Here is a 15,845-nt window from a genome sequence, read left to right as displayed (position 1 = left end):
AATCTACTTTTAAGAAATTTGTTTCTTCAAATTCAGTTCATAACCAGAAACAATCAGGAGACTCATGTCATAAAAAGAATGCTCATAATAACTTTCTTACCTCATATACAGCACTCAAGTCCCTGAAGAAAGTTTTGGCTCCTTCGAGCAAGGCCTCATTTTCTGGACACACCACAATATAGGCAACATCACGGTGGCCCCCATATGGGTCCAACAACAGCCTTTCCCAAAAGGGCAAGGAGAATGGCGAGATGGTCAGGAAGTCCTTGTCATAGCCTACCAGCAGGGTAGGGATGGGTAACGGCTCAGGAGATTCTTCTGAACCTAGAACAACATTGACATTTAGGAAAGTGCTTGAGATTCTATTTCCCACAGTCTGGGCATTTTAGAAATTCCTGGGGCACTGGTCTTAATTTTGGATCTGAAATGTCATTACCTGTGACATAATACTCTTAAAAGTATTTTTCAAATCATCTAATTAAGCAGTCTTTGATGAAGACCATTAATTGAGTCTAAAGTTTCTTCTGAAGGCCCAATAAAACCAGAGGACAGACCAGAACAAGTGAAAGTTAACTTTCCAAGCAGTATTACTTCATTTCCTTCAACAGGGCACTATAGTCCTGACTAAAAAACTATTCCAGAACCATGAAAAACAAATATGCAATCAGACCTAGGCAGATAAGAATCTAAGAAACATACTTTTAGGGATAGTTTTCCTCATGGACCTGGATTATGCCAACAGTGTTTAGAAAACTTGACTCCAAAAGTAACTTTCAGAAACAAATAACAAATAAAGCTTATCAGCAAAAAATAAAAAAGATTCCGTTTTGCTAGTGAAGTGAGGGTTGGACAGTAACTAAAGCTACGCTTCAGTGGGGAGCACTGAGGTAAGAAGGGGTTTAAGTCGGCCAGGACTACCGTAGGTTCCACGTCCCGCCATCTTATGGAACTGCTGCCAGGTGAGTGGTCCCTGCACATGCTGAATGTTCTCCCAGGTCCTGCCCGTGCGCTTCTTTTGGATGGCATCTTGGAGAAAGGGCTGTAGGGACAACAGCATGCGGACCACATCCTGAGAGGAGAGCATGCTGATGTCTAGCACTGGAAGAGACATGGGAACACAAAGGATAAGGGGATTAGCATTCTCCTCTTTTTGGTCATCATCTTGGATCTCAGTCATAGTCCATGACAAAGATGTTATTAGCTGTATCAGATTCTAAGGTTCTTGACCTAGGAGTCAAGAGAAAAAATAGTCTAAATTAGAGAAAAAAATAACTGATAACTTGTTAACCAAAACAAATAGAAAGAAAAATTGTTACTCTAGATAAGAGTTTACCTAAAGAATTGTTTAAAAGAGAAAAAATGAATAAGTATAATTTTTTTAATCATGGAAACCCGTTTAAGAATTTCCATAAGAGAGCTTCAAAAGCTTTTTTACATCACATTACTTTTACTTGTGATTATCAATGCTTTGCAAGTGGGCCTGATAGCACATGCCTAAAATCCCTGCAACTTGAGAGGCTAAGGCAGGAGGCTCACAAGTTCAAGGGCAGCCTCAGCAACTTATCAAGGTCCTAAGCAACTTAGCAAGATCCTGTCTCAAAATAAAAAGGGCTGGGGATGTAGCTTAGTGGTTAAGCACCCCTGGGTTCAATTCCCAGTACAAACAAACAAACAAACTTGTATGGATATGGATGCTTTGACTTAAGATGAGTAGATCAAAATGAACCTAAAATAGAAACTTTACAAAACTATTTAGGGCTGATGATGTAGTTCAGTGGTAGAGTGCTTGTCCAGCATGTACAAGGTCATGGGTTCAATCCCCAACACTAAGATGGGGAGGGAAAATAGAAGAGGAAGCAATTTTAATGTTCTTAATGTAAAATATTTTCACAAAATACCAATGCGTAAAGAGAAGACCTGCAATGCAGCCAGAGGCAAACAGAACCGCAGTAGAGACAGCATGAAGCCATCTGGGTGCTGAAGAAGGTAAGGAATTAATTGTTTAAAGAGTAAATATTCCTTCTGCCAGCTGTCACTTGAGAGGAGTTTTTAACCTAGAATTTGAAAACCCCTGAGAATCCATGCTAGACCACATGAGTACTTGTGTGAATATGTTTGCACTTTTCCCAGAATGGAGGGTCCATAATGCTCATCGTATTCTAAAACATGTCTACAGAAAACAACTATCCAGCTGGAAGTGGCATGCTAGGAGAGCCTGCAGCTGGACTTCTGAAGATGGATGCTTGCTCTACTTTTCTGGCTGATTAGAAAGGGTATTTAAGGGTTCTTATCATATTCTCAGATCTGTCCCTACATCAATACAACACAGGTTACAAACTGGTAGTACACAGAGTTTTTGTTTTTCTTTAAACTATGAAAGGACTACTCCAATTTCATGCACAAATGGGGGTACCCAGTTTCTCTGAAAACCTTAGGGGTGGCTGCTGCCATGGGGGACTTGACAAGTCAGGGTCAAACCCCATATCCCCATATGACCACTTGCGGAGCTGAGTGGCAGCCTGGCCTCTTGGACATTTCTCCACACCTTGCCCAGCTATCTGGTGAGGATAAAGCAGTGCTAATCACCTGTACCTTAAACCTGTGCTTCTCTTTAATTTATAATAAAGAAACACAGAAAGTACTTCTATATTCATAGCGACCTAAAGTGGGAAATGACAGAACCACGGATTTGAGAAAAATAAAAGCAAGCCAGAGGGCTGGGGTTGTAGGTCAGTGCCTAGCATGTGTGAGGCTCTGGGTTCCATCTTCAGCATCACATAAAAATAAATGAATAAAATAAAGGTATTGTGTCAATCTACAATTAAATAAAAAATAAAAGCAAGCCATAAACTCTCTTCCTTTACACACAAAATAAAAGGTGTGTTGTGAAACGATGTGATTTAAGGCATTGCTTTTTTGCAACTCTGTCTCCCATCTTATTCATCTATAGTAATATCTGCTAGTTTCAACATCTTAAAAATTTCCAGACTTCCCCTGCAATAAAGATGTCCGCCTTCTCAAGTGGAAAGATGATACCACTGATTCACAGAGTGTGTTTCTGTCCAAAGGTCAAGATCTAGTGAAAAGAACCACTGCAGGGGATCATGCACATTTCTTTAAGAAAAAGGTGGCATTTTCTTTACTTCATAAATTTATTCTGTGGACATTAATTAAAGGCTTGCTAAGCACAGGATGCTATTTGAACTTAAGCAGTTATGAAAATGAAGACAACCCTTTAATGCTCCCTTAGGGGTGGCTGCTGCCATGGAGTAGCCGAGAGTACCTTCTTGCTTAGCCTGCTTGGAATGTGTGTCCTTCCCTATTCCACTGACCTCTGTCTTCTGGGTTTGCTTTTATTATTCTTTACTTCAGTCCATATTTAAGGAGCATTAATGACCTTTTCCTGAAAGACTGACAGCTGTTCAGAGGCAGAGTCCATGCTTCATTCACACACCCCCTCCAGCCTGGTCTCTGTCCCTTTCTTTTCACTGTGTGGTCATTCTGTCTGTCCCCACGCCCCAACAGAACCAGTTCTCACTGTGCTCAGAAAATGTGCTTAACCCTTATCTGAATCTATTCAGCTGCACTTTAATGTCCGCAGACCCGTCTTCTTGATGCAACACTGCTTAATCCTGTACACCTGGCTTCCAAGACAGGTCTTTCTCTGGTCTTCTTTCTCTACCTCCTTTACAGGCTCCCACTTCTGTCCTTGTCAAATTTCAGTGTGGCTTTGCCTACTGCTCACCCTACACTTCCTCCTCCTAGTGAGCTTCTCTGTGCCCCAACTGGAAATATCACCCACATTCCAACCCCTCCCTGCCCACTGAACTCCAGGACTACGTCTCTACTTGACATTTCTACCTGGACTTCTCATCCTACTCAAGTATGTGGATCTCTGAATGACACCACTGTCTGCCCAGGGACCCAAGCCACAAACCTGGGCATCTTCCTTAACTTCTCCCTCACCCTAATCCCCCAAACTCCTGGCATTAACAAACTCTGCAATAATACTTTCTAAACATCTCTTGACTGTGTCCATTTCTTCTCCACTCTAAGGCAAGCTACCATTTTTCATTTGGTCTTATATCTTCCCAGATGCATTCCTGCCATTTTCTAATCCACACCCCACATTATGGCCAGAATATAGTGTTTTGTTTAACAATGCAAATCTGATGTCAATGCCTCTTCTTAAAACCATTAATGACTTCTTACTACTCTTCCGATGAAGGCCCAACCCCTCCATTAAAGGCTCTCTGTAATCTAGCCCCTGCTGGCTTTTTACTCTTCCATTTCTCTAGGAGTCCCAGGCTTCACATAACTCTGCATCTTCACACCTGCCTCTTCTTCTGGCTGGGATGCAACAACCTGCACCCTACCCTCTTCAGCTACCTAGTCCATGCTCATCACTGAGTTCTCGGAGTAGGTGCTACTGCCTCAGTGAGTGTTTTCTGACCTGCAGTCTGGGGTGGGCCCTCTAGCCATGACTCAATGATTTGTAATAATATGCTTATGTAATTATTTTATTAACATTCAAATGTCCATTTTTCAAAATAGATAAGATACCCTGTCTCCCTCAGTCACGATTTTATGTCCCAGCATGTATCACAGTGTAGAGAGTGAATGATAAGGGAAGAGGCAAGCAGGTCGCTTAGAACTTTTTTAGAGCCCTACTCCAAAATGGAGATCCCCTGCCCGTATGGTGCTGAGGATAACTCAGGGTCTCATGCATGCAAAGTATACGATCTACTACTATTGAGCTATACCCTTAGCCCAACTGGAGCTTTTAATATGATAAGAGCTTGTAATGTATTTCAGTAACCACAAAGTAACGTGATCATTTTAATAAGAGATTCAATATGTTGGGAAACCAGAGAAAGGGGAAAGTACTTGGTAAATGGACAGAAGGGTTTAAGAATGAGGCCTCACTAGCACCTGATCCTGAGGAATGGGTGCATGTTAGCATGTGAGATATGCAAACGATCAGCGTGTACACTGGGGATGACTTTGATACTCTGCAGACACAGGCTGCCAAAATGGGTTGCCTGCTGTGATTGATATAAGAAGAAATTTTCAGAACACAATTACTCTTCTCCAAAAATATTTCAATAGAAACCAGTGCCCCAGTTCTAAATTTAGGGAGAAATCAACAAAGCTCTCATTTTAGTTGTGTCTTTTTTTTTTTTTCTCAACAGATGAAATTTAAAATTTCTGTCACATAAACCAAGAAAACTTTTAAGTTATCGTCACATCAAGATACTTTTTAAGATGCAAATCTGAATTCTGGGACACCTACCATTGCTATGAGGCCAAGAGTGCACAGTGGCACTTCTCACCAGAGCTTCATCCACTTTCCCACCAGTGGGATTATCCACATACTGCCGTCCCTGCTCCAGTGCATTAAAGCACTCTGTCCAGTAATCATTGTTGTCTGCCTGTACCCGGTCATAACTCCAGCTTACACAGGGAAGAGTTTGGCGACTGTTAGAGGAAATATAGTCCAGGAAACTCAGAGAAGCAAAAGGTTGTGTATGTTGATTCTGAAGGAGAAGAAGAAGGCTTATGGGTGTCTCCTGGGATTTTCTGGCTCCCTCCATCTGAGGAAGAAAGGTGGTCTGACACATCATTAAGCGCCTCTCTGCAGCCTGACCAATATCAGAATTCTTCCCAAAAATATCCAACTCATCTTCAAGGAAGAGTCCCGAATTGTAGCCAAGTTTGCGGTTCATAATCGCACTAAACCCACAGGTGCAGCGGTACTGGTCCTCATTGGAAGAATCGGGGATGTAGAGCCCAACATCTGCCCCTTTGATGTTCATGTTGCAGGCACAGATGCAACAGCTGTCAAAGTTTCTGTCTTTAAAGATATTCATCACAGAATCTGAGAGAATCAGGGTGACATAAAGACTGTGGGCCTCAGGAATTGGCTGCATGGTGGCAGGCTCCACAGAGTTAAGGGGCCGTGTGGTAGAGGGGGTAGAGGCTGGTGACCCCTGATCAGTGCTGTCATATTTAACAGACCCTTGACCACTGGCAGTGCCCCCACCTCTGGGAGTTCTTGGGGTTCTGGGGGTTCGTGGTGTGGGGACTGAAAAGCGAGGGGTCGCTGGAGATGGGAGGACTCCTGCCCCACTGTTGCTGGCTGGGGCAGCGCTGTTCAGCGTCACCGGCGTGTTCATCTGTGGTGTGTTCAGATAGTCTGGATCTGCTAGGCTCCCAACACTAGGCACATTACTGCAACAAATAAAAGAAAGGGTGAGGCAGGGTGGTACGCTGCAGATGCCAGAGTCCACATACCAATCAGCTATCATTTGGTATATACAGTTTTCTCTTTAACAGCAACAACAACAAATGTAAGAAACAATCAGTGCAGAGTCTTAGAGAATCGAGAAGCAACACATGAAGAATATTCTATGCAGCTCTTTCCTTCTATTTATTCCACATTTAAACAAACCTCATTGTCAACCTTTGGAGGAAACTTTCACAATCTTTATAAGCAAACATGACACTGGGTTTGATCAATGTAATTTTGGAAAGCTATAACTACCAAATGGAACTTGGACACACAAGTTCAGATGCTAAATTAGCTACAGGATCACAGGATAAAATTTCCATCTAATTTGCAATTACATTTTTTGAAATTAAAAGTCTGCCAGTGTGCTTGTTCTCTGAGGCTATAATCTATATATGATACTGAAGTAGCTATAATCAAATACACGTGAAAATTTAACATTTTTTTCTAATTTTCAAAATGCATCCCTCTCTAGGCTTAGTAATGAGTGACCACAAGGGAATTCTGATTCACATAACCCACTTACCAGTACCATCCTGCAATTAACAGAAATATCACACATGCTGTTAAGAGGCTTTAGTATTAAAGCTGTTAAGGGCATATAACGTATCATAGTCTCCAGCTTCTAAAAGATTTTTGTAGGGTGGCTGTCACTTTAGTTCATCTTTTATTTTTCAACATGCTATGCACTACATATAATACAATTATTTCCATTCCCCAAGAAGAACTGGGATATTTTATCTATTTACTCATAAGCAGAGACTTTTCTTTTTTTGAATAGCCAAACAGAAAACAAAACAGTAGTGTCTGTGGTATTCTGTTTGCTTTCCCATTATAAAACACTCTTCTGACACACTTTGCTTGATGTATCTGTATAACAGCCTGTGAGCCCAATCTTTGCATTTACAAGGTACCAAAAGAATACAGGCTGTTTAGCCTCAAGAATTTTGACGATCCTCCAATAAATTGCATCCTCCTTCACTTATAAATGTGAAAAAGAATGTGAGAATAAATACCTTTTGTCAAATAATTTTTTGTGTGATTTTTTTAAATGACTAAAGCACTAGCCCAAAAATTCTAATAAGGCACTATAAATAAATTTCAAATCTGAGTCACAGTGGTATCTCTGAGTATAGATAAAAAAAAAAATGACCCAGAAAACTTGACTGACAATCACTGCTCTCTCAGAGACCAAAATAATAAGAATGTAATAATGATCTTCACACTAATTGGATCCTTTTCAAGTTTTCCTGTTCAACAAAACCCTAAAATTATTACCCAGCTCAGATCTGAAAAGAAGCTATGACTACTAACGGAAAATCTAAATAATTAAAGTGTTCCCTAGGTAGTTAAGAATGGTTGAGCTCACACAGCAACATATTCATTTTTTTTTCAATAAAAATGAATTGAGTACCAACTCTAGGCAGAAGCTTGGCCTTCCAACAGACAAGGAGAAAGAAAAGTTGGCTCATAAGCAAGAAAAGCATATTCAAAGCAAGTGACTACAGGTGTATTGAGTGTGTCAAGGGGTCCAGAGTGATGGAGACCAGAGGCCACAGCAGGAAGATTACACAGTCTGTGCTGGCCAATAAAGTAGCCATCACCACCCTAGGGCTAGATTTAAAATAGCATGAGCAGAACGAAAAATTCAATCTTGGTCTCACTTTTCAAACACCAAGTGGTCAACAACTACCACACAAGACCAGTAGCTGCCACATAGGATAGGGCAGATATAAAACACCTTCTTTGACAAAAAGGTTTATTAATCATGTCAGTTTAGAATGCTAAGAGTCATTGAGATGGCAAATGACAGATGTAATAGATCAAAACAATAATCAAAATTATCAAAACATTGCATAGCAATGTGGTGGCAAGTGACCTTTTCAGGGAAACTGCGTGAGTGAGAGAATTAAACTGTTGAATAGGTACCTGAGGGTCCTGCCTCATTCATCGGCAACAGTGCATGTTAACCTACCCCCCATGTCCCAGGATGTTCTAGTGGTGTTGTGCCAATATCTAACTAAGAAAGCTCGAGGACAACTGGAGCACAGCAGCACCCTGAAAACCAGACGTTCACATCAGTTTACTTTCGAGCACATTCTTCCACATTGCTAGTATGTTGTCATCTCTGTGGTACTGCCACAAACATTAGTTGCTGAAGCCTTTCAAAAGTTCCCTGTGGCATACAGGGCAGGATTACTCCGTTTTAAAAAGAAGAGCACTCAGATAAAAAGGTCATCTAATGTCATACACAGAATTTTTACAAGGCAGGAATGTCTGCTCTATGACACTGCAGCTGTGGCTTCCTGCTGCCCAAATCTAGGTTCTTGACATCCATCTACACATTTACATGTGATGTGTATCCATCATAGTTCTTCATTCTGAGACTGACTTACATACATGAAACCTGGTTATTGCATTAACTTTGATTTCATCAATATGTTTTAAAGAAGGTCACAAACATGTAGCCCATGGAAGGGATCTGAACACAATTTCATTGGTTCCTAAAGTTCGACTTTGAATTAGTTGCCAACACTTTAAAATGTGAAAATGTACATCCAAGTCCAGATTTCTACCCACCATCAAAAACAAAACCCTACCACATTAACCTCACTCCTGTCTGACAACAACTCTGCCACTGACTAGCAAGTGTGGCACACATGGGACCCACTCACTCCTTCTGTCCCCCAAAATGAGGTTGAGTAGCAGTAGAACCACCTTTTTAACCTGCCCCTTTCATTCATATATTGCTTACCTGGCCACAATACAAACATGAGTTTGTGGCCTTTTGTTTTATAACATTTAAATTATCTTATTATGAAATTATTTATTTAAGGAAAGACTGATTCTACATCATTGATATAAGTACTATTTTTCTGGACAGAATGAAATATGTTCATGCTGCTATAGACACCTCCTTTCCCATCCTCTAAATCTTTCCGCCATCCTGTAGCTATTTTCGTATATGATATGGAGTCAGTAACAGAAATTATCTACATTAATACTTAATTTTAAACTGTTTCTAAACAACACACTGAAATCATCACCTTATACCAAAACAAAGTTCTTACCACAACCACACAAAGAATATTACTAACTCTAGTCAAGTGCTCAATTCCATCGTACACATCAATTTGGCACTGAATGAGCACAAACATCAAAGTTCCCAATGTAATTACCCTCAGTTTTTAAATATATGAAAAGTCATTTAGAAATAAATACATTTTTTTAACCTAAGATCATGTATACAAAAGCATGAATGGCCAATAATGGCAAATTCTAATGACATGATACTGGACAAGAACTAACAGAGCTCCTGTACATACTTGTAGCCATCCCTAATGAAAGTGGCTGCAGGGGGCATGGGCAGTTGTTCAATTTTAGGAGGAATTGCCCACGAAGGCCGAAACAGACAGGCATCAGGTATCTTCAGAGGTAGCAGGCAATGGCTCGGCAACATCTTCAGTGGAGCAAACATGGAAGATCCCACAAAAGGCTGAAAGGGTGGAACTCTGTGCACATATGAAAAGTCCTGTGGCAACAAAAGGGCTGGTGTTAGTTCTGGAAAGCTACTGAGGACAAAACCACAGCTGCGCAGACTTTTATAAACAGCAACAAAAACTACTGTTAATTCATCAGAAAAAAGCTGATGCCAAAATTTTATATTAATCAAGACACTAACAAGTATGAATCATGCTCCAAAACAAATTGTTCTTAGTCATATATGTATGGCACACCAACAATACCATTTCAAAAACAGTACCTATGGATCCACATGGAAACACCCTGCCTTGGAAAAGTTGATATACTGACAATTACCTTTATTTCCTCTGGTTTGGGACTTCCTAATCCATCTTCTACTTCCATTTTGAATTCTGTGAGGTGTGTTGAAACCATACTGACCATAGGACTCTCCATCATGCCTAATGCTGACACTGTCTCTGAACTGATCCCATCTTTATAATTCATCACAGGAGAAAATGCAGGATGCTGTTCCAAAGATGGAGGGGTGGGGAACATCCTTTGCAAGTCTGCAACTGCTAAAAGAAGGGAAAAAAAAGAACATTTCTTTTAACAATCAAGACTTCTAAAAACAAGTCTACTTCACAGCCATGTACCCAATTAGGCACCAGAAAATAATATTAACTGAATCAGTTATACAACAGAATATTAATAATGGAAGCTTCTAAGAAGACGGTCTTTGGTAGAAAATTTTACTCCTCTGGTACTTTACTAGTACCTTTTTAATGCTTTATGATATGACTTCATGTTAATTAAGTGAATGAGTGCTACAAAATATGTTTTTCTTCTAGTAATTTATTTCTTGGAAAGTCTAAAGAGAATAATTAAATAGAAACTGGAAGCAATTTGATGGAGTAACCGCATTATTAAAAATTCTATCCATGCTTACAATTATGTATGAAATATTACAGAAAATAAAAGTTGTTTAGAGCCAAAATGGTGGGTTTTATGCAGTACGATTATTTGGTGCAGCTCTTTCACGAAAACAATTCCACACTCTTTCTAGGCTGATATTAAAATGAAATTTTATAGTTAGGATCAAAAACCCACCCTAGAATCAAAATAATTTAACATAAAACAACCAGTGGGGAAGGGGAATACTTAGAACAGTGATTCTCAATTAGGAAAAAAAAAAAAAAAACACAGCTTTACTACACCTGAAGTGATCATCATCACTAACAGACTCATTAAGATACTGATTGCAGAATATACACCATGAAATACAAGTTGTCATTGTAAAATTCGCCCACTAGGGGGTGTCCTGCACTGTAAATTTATAAAGTTTGGAGCCACAAGTTTAAATCAGCAATTTGGGATCATATTGAATATCCTAATTTCCTATCCTATTGTCTTTCTAGCAATTTCACAATTTAAACAGACAAACAGTCATCACCAAATAGACTAAGATCTGACGTCTAACCCTTAATCAGAAATTAACACAGAACTGTCTCACACAGTCTCAGTCTTCCCCAGGCTGCAATCTAAAGCACTGAGCTGTATAAAAAAGGGATAGGGGGCTAAGGTCTACAACCCAGGTGGGGGAATAGCTTTGCTATGGTCAGGTCTCTTCTGTCCTAGGGGCCTCAGATCCCTCAGCTAACTGGGAAGGGTCGACAAAATGTGTAATTCTCAGCATTTCTTCCATGTTTCCCTTTTTTTGGGGGTAGGAGGAACTTCTGAGGATCTCAGCATATACAGGCGGAGAAAAAGTGAGAAAGTCTGGACTAGATCATTTTTACCATGTTGACTAGTGAAATAACTATATAATCCTAAATCATTTACTACATCTAAGCTTCAGGTGCTATATAAGAAAAAGAGGAGAGAGGCCAACAGGCTTGAAATCAGATCTCAACTTTCACTTCTATTGGAGAAGCTTCCCTTCTATTTGCTATAGTAGGAATCTATATAAGATTCCATTAGAGGAAAGCGGAGAGGATCATGAACTGAAATCAAATTCTGTTCATGTATGAGACTGTTGGGATGAACAACTACTATACATAATTATAAAGCTCTAACTGAAAAAAAAAAAAAAGATTTCCTAAGACAAAATGGTGCCTACTACTGTGAAGAAGAAGAGCTGAAATCCCAAAGTTAATATTCAAGGCACCTTCTTGCTATGAGAATATTCTACTCAAAAGAAACTGAACAATTTCTAGAAACTAGCAAAACCAACTAAGCCACAAACTACTAGCAAACCATTTTAGACACAATATAGCTGATACACTCTGAGGCAGTTAAGAGTGTAGCTTCCATATTAACAGTTAAGTCTCCTTTAAAACAAATAGGAAGAATTTAATATGGAGTGAGGTTACACTTGAAATAAATCTATTCCCCTTTAACCTTTTCCCAAGCCAAAGAACAGCTACTACAAAATTTTAATATAAGCTAATTTATAAGCATAATATTTTAAATTATTATTCTGCTTTATAAAATCTTAGCACTGTCTTAAGATCTTAATTATCCATATAGATCTGTGAAAAATACAGAAAATGTGTAATGCCTCTCAAAGTGATGGGCTTAACCATTCCAACTATGATAAAATATTTTACAAAAAATGGCTTTATTAAATTAATTTTTAAATTTTCTCTAAGAAATGAAATAAAGGCATATTCCAATTAAGCCTACCCAATTTTATTGATGCTACCTAATGCACTCATATATCTAAGTTTTCAAAGTCTCAGGTACCCTGTTAATTTTTATCAAAGAAAGCATAGATAAAATTTTACTTGTTAGAAATTCACTTTAAAAAGTGGTCTTCACCATTCTTATTATCATATATTCCTAAAGAAGATTTTTAACCTAACTTCAATTCTGCATCTGTAAACTGGGAATAATATCTACCTCATATTTTTGTGTGTGTTAAATGAGACGACATGAACACTGTGCCAGGTACAGCTTAAACATTCTGTAAGTGATGAAGTCAGCACAATTCAGTCCTTCCCCCTCAATTCTGGTTTGTTTGGAAAAAGATGAAACTGCTGTTCAGTTACAGGAATTTTCTGAAAAGAGCTGACCCCAAATTAGTTTTGAGATGACGAACGGGGAACTGGCCTCAAAATGAGTAAGGTAAAAAGAAGACAGAGACCCAGAGGAAAAAAATACTTGGTCTTTAAAAATAGAGAAACATGGATTGCCATTCAACTTTCTTCCTAGAGAAGGGCTAAAGTGAAGTCAGGGAGAGCTCCCAGAACAGACGGTAGGGGAGGAATCCAGCTCCTAGTGCTCCACGACTTCCACCCTGCGAATCCTCACCACACTTCAGCAGGAACTCAGCGAGGACACAAACCTTCAGCCTTCAACAAACACACACTGCCAGGACCAAAACACTCCACCATAGGCTGTCCTGTTGATTTCTCAGCATCCTCCCCACCCCGAGCATCTACCAAAGTCCTTTGAAAATAGTTACATGCCGTTTCAGAACAAAGGTCGCCAAATAAAAACTCCAACTTTCTTTCATACTTCAATTTGACACACTTTTATACAAAAATTCGTAAGCAACTAATTAGTAAAACCTGAGAAAAACACCTGTTTGATTACTTTATTGTAACACAATATACCTTCACACAGAGGTGACACTACACTAAACCTTGTTGTTAATTTGTTGCTTTCTTCATTATCATATACACAAATTAATAACCACAAACCTGTGCTTTCCAACACTGTAACTACTGACTGCATGTGGCTACTGAGCATTCAAAATAGGGTCAGGCTAAACTGAGATGAGCTGCATGTATAAAATATATAAAATACAAATATACAAAGAGTAACACAAAAATGTAAAATATCCCAATAACTTTTTATATTGATACAAGGATATATTAAGATAGAATATTATTATCAAAACTTATTTCACATTTTTCACTTTTTTAGCATAGCTACTAGAAAATTTAAAATTACATATGTGGCTGTCATTTGTGGTTCACTTTGTATTTCTATTGGACAGTGCTGTTCTAGACATTAAATGTCATTACACATCTGTCTTTCCACCTCAACATCCAATAAAGCTACTACAGATATGAAAACTTCTTGCTAGTCTATTTTCATTATCATTTCTTGGGAGGAAATACTGTGTAAATGTCTATACACCACCCTCCCCCAAACACAAATTTACATACATACTTTTATCTGGCTCTTCCTAGTGATAATATTTCATATTAATTAATTTTTATACCTATACTTTATCATCAAATTCTGAGTAGCTTCTTCTCAAAACAATTTCTTCTTGAATAAAAATGAAAGGAGAGAGCACGCAGTATACTCCACTGGGCAAAGACATAACAAGCAGGACATCTGTGACATGCTCCCAGGCACTTTAACATCTTATATCACTTCATGTCAAAAAGGGCAAAGGGTTAACTGGGTCTTCAAAAGGAAAAAAAATCACTCATCTGACCTATCCCATATGTATCTATTTTAAAACTATTTTTTTAAATCTGTGAAGTTCCATGTTTGTAAAAATTCTGTATTGCAGAGTAATAAAAAAAGGAAAATGTTTAATTAAAAAACTACAGCAATTGGCTGGCCATCATTATTCATTTTCATTCATGTCATGCTTGAGAAAGCTTTGCATATTTAAAAAAGTGATAGATCCACTAAAGCTGTCAAAATCCGATCTCTGTATACTTCCCACTTCTACATTTGAGTAAATCAGCACTACATTTATAGGTTCATAAAACTTTTTGACTCATCCCTGTAACACGGTGGTTTTTCCCCTCAATTTTTTCTCATTACCAGATGAAGTTCATGAGAAGGTATTGAAGAATGATTTGCTATGGAATTATCTCTCTGCTTTAGAGAACTTTTACATGCTGCCCTGACTTTCCTTTCTCTTATACAATAATGTGGCTTCTTAGAAAAAAGAATGTACTAAAATATACTATATGTCGGCATGTATATGAGAAAACTCCTTGATCTCAAAAGAAAACACAAAACTCAGGTGGCTGTGGCAGGAGGATCCAAAGTTCAACTTAGCAAGATCCCTTTCTCAAAAAAAGACTGGGGATTTAGCTTAGTGATAAAAGGCCCTGGGTTCAATCCCTAGTACCATGACTGAGTGAAAGACAGACAGACAGACACACAAAAACTTCAATGTGAATTAGTAGTAGTAGTAGCAGCAACAGTAGCACTATTGAACTCAGGGTGATCTACCACTGAGCAACATCCTGAGGCCTTTTGATTTTTTGAGACAAGGTCTCCCTAAATTGCCCGACTTGTACCAAACTTGCAATCTTCCTGCCTCAGCCTCTCAAGTCGCTGGGATTTCAGGTGTAGACCACTGTACCTAGCTCAATATGAATTTTGAAAAGGACCACAGAAAAGAAAATCATTATTTTTGAATTAAATTTATGAAAATTGAAATGTTTTGTACAATGTCTCATAGTGAAATATCACTCTGAAAATCAGAAGTGCAGCATTTATCCTACTAGGAGGGGACTATTAGAAAAATAAACCAAAAACATGTTTTTCTACATTTACACTATAAAAGTTAGCTTTTTTTTTTTTTTAAATACCTGGGACTGAACCCAGTGGTGCTTTTCCACTGAGCCACTTCATCATCCCTTTTTATTTTTATTTTGAGATAGGGTCCCGCTAAGTTGCTGGCCTCAGACTTGTGATCTGCCTCAGGATTCCAGTTGTGCACCACCATGCCTAGCACAAAATTAATTCTTAATTTCAACCCAAAAGAAGGCTGCCTGCTAATCTCTCAGGAAGATCAACTTGAAAAACTTTTAACTTATAATTAGAATTTTGTCAAAAGTGAAAATAAAGAGGGAAATTTCAGAAAAAGCACCACCGATTTTGAGAACTTTTCTATGAGAAGTTTATAGCAGCAAGCCCGAGCTCAGTTGGCTTTATCCACGTACTTGGTGGGTATGGAACAGCAGCTCTTCCATCCTTCCCAAGAGGTCGGTCTTCCGTCCCAACTGTAGGCATTTTTGATGAGCGCAGTGCAGGTGATACAGCCTGAGAACAGATAATGATGGTGATGGTGATAATTATTATTAAAACAGAGGAGCACACAGAGTCAGCATTT

The 15,845-nt window shown here is 38.8% G+C and overlaps 1 protein-coding gene across 1 annotated transcript in view; it reads right to left on the bottom strand.

The window, feature by feature from the left end:
• The window catches only part of LOC113180938 (mediator complex subunit 13L), a gene marked incomplete at its 5' end in the record, with an annotated part of 267,867 nt that overhangs the window by 28,047 nt on the left and 223,975 nt on the right, over positions 1 to 15,845 (bottom strand). Inside the window, 6 exons of the mRNA XM_077794521.1 lie at positions 101 to 324; positions 919 to 1,098; positions 5,294 to 6,231; positions 9,616 to 9,821; positions 10,109 to 10,329; positions 15,676 to 15,775. Coding sequence (XP_077650647.1) covers positions 101 to 324; positions 919 to 1,098; positions 5,294 to 6,231; positions 9,616 to 9,821; positions 10,109 to 10,329; positions 15,676 to 15,775 — 1,869 coding nt within the window. The remainder of the gene's footprint in view (positions 1 to 100; positions 325 to 918; positions 1,099 to 5,293; positions 6,232 to 9,615; positions 9,822 to 10,108; positions 10,330 to 15,675; positions 15,776 to 15,845) is intronic.

Source organism: Urocitellus parryii, unplaced genomic scaffold, assembly GCF_045843805.1.
Source record: "Urocitellus parryii isolate mUroPar1 unplaced genomic scaffold, mUroPar1.hap1 Scaffold_224, whole genome shotgun sequence".
In the NCBI taxonomy this organism is placed as follows: domain Eukaryota; kingdom Metazoa; phylum Chordata; class Mammalia; order Rodentia; family Sciuridae; genus Urocitellus; species Urocitellus parryii.
Note: the sequence above shows the minus strand (reverse complement) of the source record. Positions and strands in the feature narration are given on the sequence as shown.